Source organism: Canis lupus, chromosome 30, assembly GCF_003254725.2.
Source record: "Canis lupus dingo isolate Sandy chromosome 30, ASM325472v2, whole genome shotgun sequence".
Lineage (NCBI taxonomy): Eukaryota > Metazoa > Chordata > Mammalia > Carnivora > Canidae > Canis > Canis lupus.
Genome location: NC_064272.1, coordinates 39,750,104 through 39,762,869, shown reverse-complemented (window position 1 = coordinate 39,762,869; position 12,766 = coordinate 39,750,104). Strand labels below are relative to the sequence as shown.

The 12,766-nt window shown below is 34.2% G+C and overlaps 1 protein-coding gene across 13 annotated transcripts in view; it reads right to left on the bottom strand.

The window, feature by feature from the left end:
• The window catches only part of SCAPER (S-phase cyclin A associated protein in the ER), a 435,057-nt gene that overhangs the window by 312,678 nt on the left and 109,613 nt on the right, over positions 1–12,766 (bottom strand). For all 13 annotated transcript variants that reach the window (XM_035708613.2, XM_025472080.3, XM_035708615.2 and 10 more), the window contains 2 exons: positions 11,246–11,386; positions 2,823–2,978 (listed from right to left, as the gene is read on the bottom strand). In XM_035708613.2, coding sequence (XP_035564506.1) covers positions 2,823–2,978; positions 11,246–11,386 — 297 coding nt within the window. The remainder of the gene's footprint in view (positions 1–2,822; positions 2,979–11,245; positions 11,387–12,766) is intronic.

The following is a 12,766-nucleotide window of genomic DNA, read 5'->3' as shown; positions in this document are numbered from 1 at the left end:
CATGCCAGGAGCCCAACGCAGGACTCGATCCCAGGACTTCAGGATCGCGCCCTGGGTCAAAGGCAGGCGCTAAACTGCTGAGCCACCCAGGGATCCCCCTGTAATGATATTTTAACTTCCTAAAACCACCAGTAACATAAAGAAGCATTAAATATTAATAACACCTCCAGTGTTTAACATAATAAAGCTCGGCATGGCCTGCTCCCTAACCCTACAGGGCAGTCCTCGCGCCCAGGTCTCCGGCCTGGAATGCCTACTTCTCATCATTTGCATCTGTCTTACTGTTTGCAAACCTTAGCTGAGGTATCAACTCCTCTAGGAAGCTTTTCATAACTGTTGCACGTCCTTGCCACTCCCAATTGGAATACGGTGTTTTCCTCTGTGCTTCTAAGAATGCCTTTTCTGTTATACTGATTCTGTCAGGTTATAATTAGTACACATGACCCCCCATTGAGAACAGTGACATACCCTTTTCATGTCCTCGAGCCTAGCACAGCATACAGCCTACAGTAGTAACTCAATAAATAATCACTGAATAAGTAAACAAATAAATATTGGTCATAACAAAGTATGTCTGCATTTATACCTGAATACTATAAAATTTGTTCTCTACATCAAAAATGTCAAGTCCTTATTTCTAGCCTGTGCAAAAAGATTTTTTTCCTCCTCTTTCCAAGGAAAAGTGCCTTTCCTTTGAAGACACTCCTAACAGCATGGAGGGAGCCCTTGCAGATGGCATGCAGGTGATCAACGTTCCAGATAGAAATCTGTATCAACACTTGACGTCAAAAGCTGCCCTGGTGCTGGATTCCCTACAAGAATTCCAGTCCAAGCTGTTTGGTTTGCCACCCTGAGTGAATGGTGCACCACACCTCTCTGAGTGCCATGGCCAGTGTACCCACTCTGGTGACCTATGCCACCCAGGAAATCACCACACGAGCAGTCCTTGCAGCCCACGTGGTTGGCCTTCTCATCCCATGGGCTTGGTCTACTCCAGCTAGTGCTGACAAATCACAGACACAGCTGAGAGACAGAAAAGCAGAAACAGTCCAGAACAAAGATCAAAACTCTCATTTGCATAATCATATACAGGATGTGAATGATCATACAATGTCATTATATTTGAAGAATCAAGTAACAGTCATATACAGCAAATATACATACATGGTTGTATAAATTCTTGTGCATGTATGCATATATATGTATTTATACATATACATATATATGTAAAATACTTCCTTTTCCAAGACAAAGTGAAATTCTATTAGTGTTCATTTCTTTTCCTTTTTAGTTTTTCTCAACCCTGGCTGGAAAATGAAAATGTGTGTGTGTACACATGTATATAAGCTTATAATATGTATGAATATATTTATTTATATACTTACTATACTACTTCATTCTTTTAAGTATCGGCTTTAATGTGCCATAGCGATTGATAAAAGAGATGGTAACTGTATTTGGTTTGCAATCTGAGAAGAAAAGCCATGTCATAGATGAGCCCTGAGAAATCATCCTCTTTCGTAGCAAAACTGAGTACTTCAGAATCTCTGAAGGCTCAGAATCTCTCTATGGACTACTATGCAAATACAAATTTGGAGCCAAATTATCTTTTCGGTGTGAACAAACTGTAGCTTATATCTTACATCTAGGCATATGTCCACGTTTGAGGATATTTTCTACTTCAAAAAAAAACCCGCTTCCCCTCAAAATTTATTTTTCTAATATAGTCTTTGATACAAATATAATTTGAATTCAGAATGCATAGTTGTATGACTGAAAGACTCAGCACATTTTTGGAATAATTTACCAGACATTACACTTTGGCAATGGATCCCTTTCAGTAGATTTACTCAGCCTTTTGTGATGGGAAAACTGAAAAAGCTTTGAACATGGGAAAGACATAATCACAGGATGTACCCTATCTGCTGGTCTGTCACTGATTGTCATTGAGCTAATTTTCAACTGTGAGTTATAGGAAAATTATGGTGATGTATGCTCTTGTGAGGAGGGTTGGTCATCTGCTGATGGTTGCCTCTGACCATTGAAGAGTTTTGTATCTGTTCAACAAATTCATTTCAGCATTACTGATCACCTGTGTATGGGTCTATTTGAATTTTTCTTTAAACTGGTTATAACATCTTACTGGATCCCTCACCAATTAATTGAGTTGAATAAAATCTTTGAATCAGTGCAAAAAGAAAAAAATGTCAAGTCCTAAAAGAGTCTTATGGATAAGACTTTGTACTGAAGAAGGTCTAAAATAGTTTATAATTATCAGTACTGTCTATGTGTTAACCTTTCTTCCGACCTGAAAATGGTAGCTAAATTAGGGTTTACCACAGAGGTCAAAGCTAAGCAATTAAAGTATCCAATGATACTGCCCAATAAATGACAGGTGTTCCTTGTTGCAAGCATAAAGACTGCCCAGTTCCATAAGGCTACATACACTGGTTCAAACACAATCCTTTTTTTAAGTGGAAGGGAAGGAGTATATTCTTATGAAACCCAATTAGCAAAGAATAGATAATAATCTGTCCAAAGCAATTTAGTCTTTCATGTGGTTGAGATTAGAAATTAAAACTGAAAAAAAAAAAAAAAGAAATTAAAACTGTATGACTGCTATGCACTAATGAAAACACGGATTACCATATATATAATTACACTGTCTTTTGGCAATCAGACTTCATGATTCCACAGTGCAATAATAAACCATGCACCACTGGGTCAGAAACTGGGTCTTACTCCTTGTTGGATCCTCAGCAATAGCTCAGAGCCTAGGATATAACAGGTGCTCAATAATTGCTTGCCAAATAAAATTCTACCTGAACAGCTTCATCACGTGCTTGTTTTTCTTCCTGTCTTCGCTGACGTTCTTCCTGTAACTCATTAAGCCTCTGCTCATATTCCTTCAATTTTGATAAGACATCATGGCGCTTATTCTGGGCTTCAAGGGTATTTATGAAGGCAATTTCATTTACCTTCAATAAAAACAAAGAAAGTGAGTATCAAATCAAGTTGATTCTAAGACACACCACAAAAATAAGAAACCTAACGGCAATTTTTGTATAGTAATATAAACCACTAGTAAAGCATGAAACAAAAACTGAATATAGGTCTTTTCCTTTAATATTTGTTTCAAAAATGGATAGTAATCCAGTGTATATAAGAAATCTACATGGGGGATCCCTGGGTGGCGCAGCGGTTTGGCGCCTGCCTTTGGCCCAGGGCTCGATCCTGGAGACCCAGGATCGAATCCCACGTCGGGCTCCCGGTGCATGGAGCCTGCTTCTCCCTCTGCCTGTGTCTCTCTGCCTCTCTCTCTCTCTCTTTGTGTGACTATCATAAATAAAAAAAAATAAAAATAATAAAAATTAAAAAAAAAAAAAAAGAAATCTACATGGGACGCCTGGGTGGCTCAGCAGTTGGGCACCTGCATTCAGCTCAGGTCATGATCCTGGGATCCAGGATCAAGTGCCACATCAGGCTCCCTGTGAGAAGCCTGCTTCTCCTTCTATGTCTTGCCTCTTTCTTTCTCGGTCTGTGTCTCTCATGAATAAATAAATAAATCTTAAAAAAAAAATCTACAGGCCTTAGTAAGAAATGATTTAAAATACCTGCCACTAAAGTATTTTTAAGTCAAGAAAAAATTATGATTCTTACAAAATCATAAAGTTCTACTTAACTCATAATAATTTGCAATTATATAAATTACATTAAAATTTAAATAGGTATATAGATATTATTCTAATGAGTTTGGGATAACAAAACTTAAAACAAGCAACAAATCATTTTTCTTCGACATATACTAAATGAGTGACAATTAGGAACAAAGTAGTGAACTATCTACAGCATCCTCAACTTCACACGTATTGATACTTACCAAGTTTTGCCAGAAAGTATAGTTTATCCAAGTAAAGTTTAGCTAAAGCTGGAGAAAGTCAGTTAAGATCAAATTTCTCATTTTTGAAAGCCAGAGGGAAGGCATGCTACAGTGAAAATGGTAGAGTAAAATAGGAAAGTAAACACTGGGACTGACTCTGACAGAAGTTCAGATTCCAGGAATCCATGCTGGATGTAATAAGACCTACCACTAGAAATGTTAAAAGTCTCAGACAAGAGAGTTTAAAAATAGTTTTAATAAGGATTTCCCGGCCACATGGACACTTTTTAAAGTAGGATAATAACACAAATATCCTTCAAACTACACTGAAAGTAGAAGACAAATAGCTGTACTCAAGGAAAACAAATCATACTATATCAGGCCTCACATGTTAAGCATAATAAAAAATGAAAGAAAAAACAATAGGAATTAATGCTCTACACAAAATAAGTTAAGAGGGAAGAGTGTGCAAAAGTTGGGTAAAATTTCAAATTGTCATGTTGGTCAAGGGATACAAAGTTTCAATTATGAAAGATGAATAAATTTTAGAGATGTACAGCATGGTGATGACACTTAACAATACTTGAAATTTGCTAATAAGATAGATCTTCAATTTTCTCAGCACATATGCAATTTGTGTCCATAAATGGTAATTAAGTAGAGGTGATAGTTATGTTAATTGGCTGGGCTGTGATCATTCTACAGTGTATATATATATTAATGTATCACACTTTAAACCTTAATATATATAATTTTGATGTGTCAATGAGATCTCATTGTCAATGAGATCTCAATCAATCAATAAGCAGTTAACAGGAAAATAAAAAAAAAAAAAACCAATTTGGAAGAAAATATAAACCAAGAAACACCAGAAAACTTCCTCAGCAAACTTTGTAATATAAAAGAAGTTAACAAAAACCTGAATTTAAAGGTGCAAAATAATGATAAAAAAAAAACAATAAAAGATCAGTAAACTAAGGAAACACTATCAAGTAACCAAGTAATGCTATCACTGAGTTAGAAAAAGCATGGAGCAAATAAAGGCAGCAAAAAATCAAGTCACTGAGAGAGCTAAGTCTTTCGATAAATTAATGCAGAACTTGAATATTTATGTATAAGTAATAAGCTCTGAATATAATGAACAAATCAAGTTAGCCAAATATAAGAATAACATATATAGTTAAGAAAGACAAGAGCCATCTGAGTGATCAGTTAAGTGTCAGTTAATCTGAGTGATCAGTTAAGTGTCAGTTAAGAATCGGACTCTTGGTTTTGGTCATGATCTTAGAGTCATGGGATCAAGCAAGCCCTGCCTCAGGCTCCATAATCCATGATCAGCACAGAGTCTGCTTGATCCTCTCCCCCCTCCCTGCCCTTCTTCCTCCACCCCTACCCCACTGGCTCATGTCACACTCATAAATAGATAAGATAGACAAAATCTTTGGGTAAAAAAAGACAAAAGAAAATATTCCAACATGTAATATGGATAATTTTCCATTATAAAAAAAAACTGAAAATTGAAAGAGCTCATGTTATTTCATGAGAAAATGTTAAGATGAATACCAAGAATATCCTTATTAAATCTTATTAAATTACAAAACACTAAGGAAGAGGAATAATTTTTTACACTTCCAAGCAGTAAATGCAAATCACCTACAAGAAGGAGAGGAGGAAAAACCAATGTGGCCTCAGGCTTCTCCCCAGAGGTAATTAATGCTCAAAGAAAATAAAGCCTACAAATTTTTGAAGGAAAAACATTATGAACCATGAATCTGATCTCTAGTCAAAATGTATTCAGATAAAAATGCCACAGCCTTAGACACAGAAGGACTCAAGGATTAGAGCATGTATAAGCTCTACCTGAAAAAAAGTCCCTTGTTAATAAATTCCAGCCAACCACAGACAAGTCAAAACAACTCATAAATGGAGAATTAGTAAAGCTGTGAGTTATTTATATACAGAAGGAAAACTATACAAAGGAATTTATAGTTTCAGAGCAAAGTATAATGTTATCTACCTTAACAATGTAAAAAGAATAAAACTATGAATAATTTTTGGGAGGAGACTAGGATGATGGAAAGAAATAGTAGTTTCCTTTGTGAGAAACATTACAATCAAAATTCTCTCAATTTTACTGTTATTTTACTTCCATCTCTTAAAACGGATATAAAATAGAGCTTAATACTTCTTATTCATAAGTATCATTTACAGTATAATTTCATTTTTTTAAAGTTACCTATTCATGCAATCTGAACGTTAATCTAGAGAGATGTTGAGACAGTATTGACCATCTACGTGGTGGCTATTTCTGAGGGTGGAATTTTGAGTTGCCCTTACTATATTGCTTCAATTCTTTAAAATGAAAATAAACTATTTTTAAAATAATGATATGGCTACTACTCTTAATATAAAATTAAAATCGACTGTAATTATGAGTAGATGTTACAACTGAAAATGATTCAATGACACCATTAAGAAACAGAAAATGAAGGCCAATTTTACACTATTATAGATGAAGAGCCAAGATAAAATTGGGTCCTGAATAACTCAGACTACACCAAGAGTCACTATCAACTAAACAGTCAATGACTTATTTTCAACCATCAATGTACCCAAAAAAAGAAGGAAGGAATTTGAAATGACTATTAATTTACTCCATGAATTCACAAATGTATGAGAAAAAAAAAATTCTTGATTATATAACAGGACTGAAATGAATATAGTTGGTACATGTCTCAAGGGAATTAAATTTCTAGTAGAACTTAAATACATTTTTTAAAGCCAGAAAAAAATGATTGGATTATTAGTACTCTTGGATTAGTAATAATACAACAAAAACACATTTATGAAAAATTAAGAAGCAAAATATAAATAAGATGTACCATTTTACAGTTCTATCATTTCACAAAATATTTTCAGTATCCTGAAGATGGCACGGACTGCTTCAGAACATGCATATGCAAATTTAATCCTTTCATCAAAATTTTTGAGATGTAGTTAAAGGTTATTCCTAATTTTAAAATGAACAAAAAAATAGGGTAAATGGAAAAATAACATTTAAGGCTGTTCAGCTAACTGCTTGAATAAAGACCTGAATCCAAGTTTATCCAACTCCAAAGACTTCTATCTTCATCATGACAAAACATTACTTTTGAAGAAGAAACAATTATTTGATGAACGTAGAACCAAAGCTCCTGATCCTAAGAATCACCTGGAAGACTTATAAAAAATTAAGTTCCTCAGGCCCCACTCCAGCTTACTGAAAGACTCTGCAGAGAAAACCCTTAGAAATCAGAGGACTGTTAAGGTCAGGCAACATCGGAAAATACCGATGTGTGACAAAACCTAAGACAAGAGGTTCTGTCTCATAAATTATATTTGGGTATGAAAGTATGTGACAATATTTCATGTAAACTTTTTAGATATTTATGTAATTATACTAAGAACAATTCAATCACAACATTTTTAAATGAATGAGAGAACAAGAAGATAACTAGATCATGTATTTTCTTTATAAACAGATTTGAAAATGGAATTTCACAGATTTTTTAAAAGAAGCAATAAAAATTAAGAGAATGGACAGCATAGCAATTGGTAGCATGGTTTTAAGGCAATGTTTCATATTTTCAAGAATTTTAGTATGGACTGTTGATTCAGTTTATCTTGATTATTAAGAATTTAAAATTACAAATGACAGCTCATACCCTCAGAAAAAGACACCCAGCAGTTGACCATTCACCTTGATAAAGAGTATTTAAACTGTAGTTTGGGTTAATATGCTTATAACAGCCACTATGGCTTAATAAAATTATAATGAATGTAAATATATTAAGCAATTTGACAAATCAAAATTCATATAACTCTTATGAAAATTCATATAGTCTTATGAAAGAAAGACTAAAAAACTAAAAAACTAAAGAAAGACTAAAGACTAGTCTTATGAAAGAAAGACTAAAAAATGAGAATATTAAACCAAATCACAAAGCAGAGACTATGGAACCACAAAGACCTGAATTTTAATTCTGTGTGACCATCAACAATCTACCTTCAGACTGCTCCTCTAGAAGATAAAGATAATAATAATGCACAGTTCAGAACTTCCACTTCCAGCCACGATGGAGTAACCGGATCCAGATAAACCCTCCCACCTTAAACAACTAAAAATTAGGCAAATACATAAAACTGAAATTCAATTAATGTAATACAGCAAATATCAAGAGAACAAAAAACTAAAACCACATTATTTTGTAACAGATGCAGAAAAGCATTTGACAAAATCCAACATCCCTTTGTGATAAAAGCACACAACAAAATTGGAATAAAAAGGAACTTCCTGATGAAAGGCACCTATGAAAACCTACACCTAACATCATACTTTATGATGAAAGACTAAATACCTCCCCTAAAAACTGGGAACAAGACAAGGATGTCATGTCCATGTTTACCACTTCTATTCAACATTGCATTTCATGTTCTACATAAAGCAAGAAAAACAAATCAAAGACATCCAGCATGGAAAAGAAGTAAACCTATATCTATTTGCAGATAACGTGATCTTGTATATAGAAAACCTTGAAGAATCCACTAAAAAGCTATTAGAACTAAAAACCCTGTTCAACCAAGGTTGCAAGAGACAAGACCAATATATAAAATTCAACTGCATTTCTGCACACTAGCAATAAACAATCTGAAAATGAAATTAAGAAAACAATTCCAATTTACAACCATGTCTACAAGAGTATACACTTAGGAATAAATTTAAGTAAGGTGAAAGATTTTTGAACACTGAAAACTTCAAAGCACTAGATATACATATTCATCAATGGAACAGGATATTATAACGGTAATCAAGATAAAGTGGTATTGGCATAAAAATAAGCACAGAGACAAATGAAAGAGATGGTCAAAAACAGACCCATACATATATGGAAAATAGCTTTTCAACAAGGGTACTAAGGCAATTTAATATAAAAACGATAATGTTTTCAACAATTGCTACTTGACCACCAGATATCCCAACCGAAAAAAAAAAAAAATGAACCTCAACCCTACCTCACACCATATACAAAATTTAACTCAAAAGGAAAAAAAAAATTAACTCAGAAGGAATACACACCTCATTGTAAAATTTAAAACTCCTATCAAAAAACTAAGAGAAAATCTTTGTAACCTTAAATTTAGGTAAAGATTTTTTAAATAGGACACAAAAAAAACACAGGGTATAGAAAAAAAAAGTTAATATATTGGATTTTATCAGTTTTTAAAACTTCAAAAGGCATTTAAAAGGAAAAGGCAATCCAAGGACTGTGAGGCATATTTGTAAAACACAGATCTTAATATCTAAAATATATGAAGTCTTCTAAGAAATCTTCATTTGTGACAACATGGATGAAACTGGAGGGCAATATGCTAAATCAAATGAGCCAGACAAAGAAAGACAAATGCTGCATGGTATGATTTTAGATTTGGGGGGGGGAGAAAAGGTGAACTCATAAAAATATAGAGAAGAAAAGTGGCTGCCAGGAGCTGAGGGTGGAAAAAGAAACAGGGAGAAGTTGGAAAAAGGGCATGAACTTTGAGTGATAAGATGAATAAGTTCTGAAGATATAATGTATAACATGGTGAAGACAGTTGATAACACTGTATTGTATAATTGAAATATGCTAAGAGAATAAAACTTAAACATTCTCTCTCTCTCTCACAGACACACACACAAAATAAGTACGTGAGGTAATGGATGTGTTATTTAACTTGATGAGGGGAATTGTTTCACAATGTATATGTTTCATGTTCTATTCTTTATAAAACTCGCTATTTGTCATGTATAGCTCAGCAAAGCTAAAAAAAAGAATTTAATAATAAAACAATAACCTTAATAAATGAACATAATGTTTGAACATACATTTTACCAAACAAGAGATAAAGATATTAAATAAGCACATGAAAAGATGTTCAAAAATGAAAAATAAAACCAAATGTGATACTGTAGACACATCTTAAAATGGAGTGACTAAAATTACAATGTCAAATGTTGGTGAGAATGTGGTCAATTAGAACTCTCATCCTCTGTGGGTAAGAATATCTAATACCACAAGTATCCCTTGCTTTCCAAAAGTTCTCATTATACCACTTTGCTTTTATGGGAGACCTACATTAGTACTTGTTTTCGCTAACCAAAAGAAATCCACAAAAGATCTCTGCTTTATGAAAAAAAGGCAAAAAAAATCAAAAACCGTGTTCAGTGTTTGTTTTACAGTGAGTCATTACAGGGTCATTAGCACACCCCGAACAGCACCAGCGGCCCCACCAAACTCCTTCTCCAGGAACTACACTCAGCGTCTTAGCATCAAGCCATCATCGTTTTGAATTGTGTTTTTGAGCATCTATGCTTTATCTCAATTTACTTTGTGCATCCATTAGCAAGATGCATTCTAATGTATCAGAAAAACCTAAAAGAGGTTATTTTGGGGGTCTGGAAATGCTAACAATGTTTTCCATATACATTAATAGTAATTGCATCTTTATGTCATTCCAGATTACAAAAGGTTTCATAGGAGCACTCTACTTTCAGATGGGGGGCAGGGATCAATATAATAACCACTTTGAAAAACTGTTTCTTTAAAAGTTAAATATGAACCTATCATGAGGCTCTACTACTCATTCTTAGGTATTTACCCAAGACAATGAAAGCACACATCTGCACAAAGACTTGCACATGATGGTTCACAGCAGCTAGATCTATAATGGCCAAAAACAAGAAAGTAAAACAAATACCTATCAACAGGTGACTGGATTAACAAATTATGGTGTTTCTATACAAAGATATACTTCTCAGCAATGAAAAGGAACCGATATACACAACAGTATGGATGACATTCAAAATAACTATGTTGAGTGAAAGATGCCAGAGGAAGAGAATATATACTGTATGATTCCATTCATATAAAATTCTAGAAAATGCTAACATCTACAGTGACAAAGAGCAGATCAGCAACTGCACAGTAACAGAGTTGGAAGAAGGAATGAATAGAAAAAGAAGCACAAGCAAACTTCTGAGGGTGATGGAACTGTTTATTATCTTCATTGTGCTGAAGGTTTCAGGAATATATACATGTCAAAACTCATCAAATTGATGTTTTACATATGTGCTATTTATTGTCTGTCAATTGTACCTCAAAAAGTTGTAAAAAAATAATATACATCTCATAGGATTATTCTAAGTATACGATATTGCACCTAATAAGGTTTAAGTGAGCCTGTTATTCTAACACAGAATAATTACTTCATAAATATCAGCTTCTTATATTAACAAATGAAAAAAGTCCTTGGGTAACTAATGCGACATTCAAAGCACCTAAGATATACCTTAGCTTCTTCCTCTTGTGCTTTTTTAACAATTGCTTGTAATTGCACCTCTCTTTTAAATTCAGCATGAAGTAATTTCTCTTCCATCATCCTCCGTCGTTGATCTAATAATTCTTCCTTCCACTTCCGGACATCCTTCTCCTACACAGAGTGAGATCATCACACATAGTAATTTAACAAATAAACAGCTTAGGAATTATAAAGTCTAGAACCTAGAAAGATCTAAAGGAGCATGATTTATGATTAAGAACACAAACCAGGGGGGATCCCTGGGTGGCGCAGCGGTTTAGCACCTGCCTTTGGCCCAGGATGCGATCCTGGAGACCAGGGATCGAGTCCCACATCGGGCTCCCTGCATGGAGCCTGCTTCTCCCTCTGCCTGTGTCTCTGCCTCTCTCTCTCTCTCTCTATCATGAATAAATAAAATCTTTAAAAAAAAAAAAAAAGAACACAGACCAGGAGCCAGACTGCTTGAGTTCATAATCTACCTTGGTCACTTGCTAGCTATAATCAAAAGCTGGCTCAACATGAGTGTGAATAAAACTAACATTTCAGTTGAATTTTAGCTACATAATTATGTGTTTAACCATCTAAAAAAGTATGATGCAGAAACAGCACTAGATTGGAAGTTAGAGGACAGATCTTTAAAGCCCTTGCTCGGCAAATTATTGGTCATGTGACACTGGAAACTGTACTTCACCTTTCCTAGATTCAGTTTTCACACCCATAAAATAGGATTCAGTATCTGTTCAATTCTGAGCTACAAAGAATTCTGGTTATGAAAACACATATATAAAACCATGCTGAAACAATAACTTATTAGACAAATGGAAGGTAGATTTCTCATTAAAATTAATCAAAGAGGGGGCTGCTGGGTGGCTCAGTGGTTGAGCATCTGTCTTTGGCTCAAGTCATGATCCCAGGGTCCTGAGATTGAGTCCCACAGGGGGCTCCGTGGAGGGAGCCTGCTTCTCCCTCTGTCTATGTCTCTGCCTCTCTCTGTTTCTCATGAATAAATAAAATCTTTAAAAATATAAAAAAATTAATCAAAGAGATACTTAGATTAATGGAAAAAAATTTTTTTATATTAATGGAAAAATTTAACCAAAGATCCTCTAACATATTGTAGAATTTCAAGAATTTATTATTCTGTTTGCATGAATACTTGGAGGTTATATTATATAAGAAAAAAAAACTATATAATTTTAATTTGTCTTAAGGACACAATAAGGGGCTTCTGGGTGGCTCAGTCAGTTAAGCATCTTCCTTCAGCTCATGCTCACTTGCCCTCTATCTCAAATAAATAAATAAAATCTTAAAAAAAAAAAAAAAGGCACAACAAGAGGGGAAGCTGTTAAAAAAAAAATGAGGGGAAGCTGTAGTTGTGTTACAGTATTTCCCTAAAGCGGAGAACTAAATATTAACTCTCAAAGAACTGCACAATAAGGGGTCTGTTTTTTCATTTCAATTCATTCCAAATGATTAAAATAAAAATAATGAAAATTCTTGAGACTCAGGTGG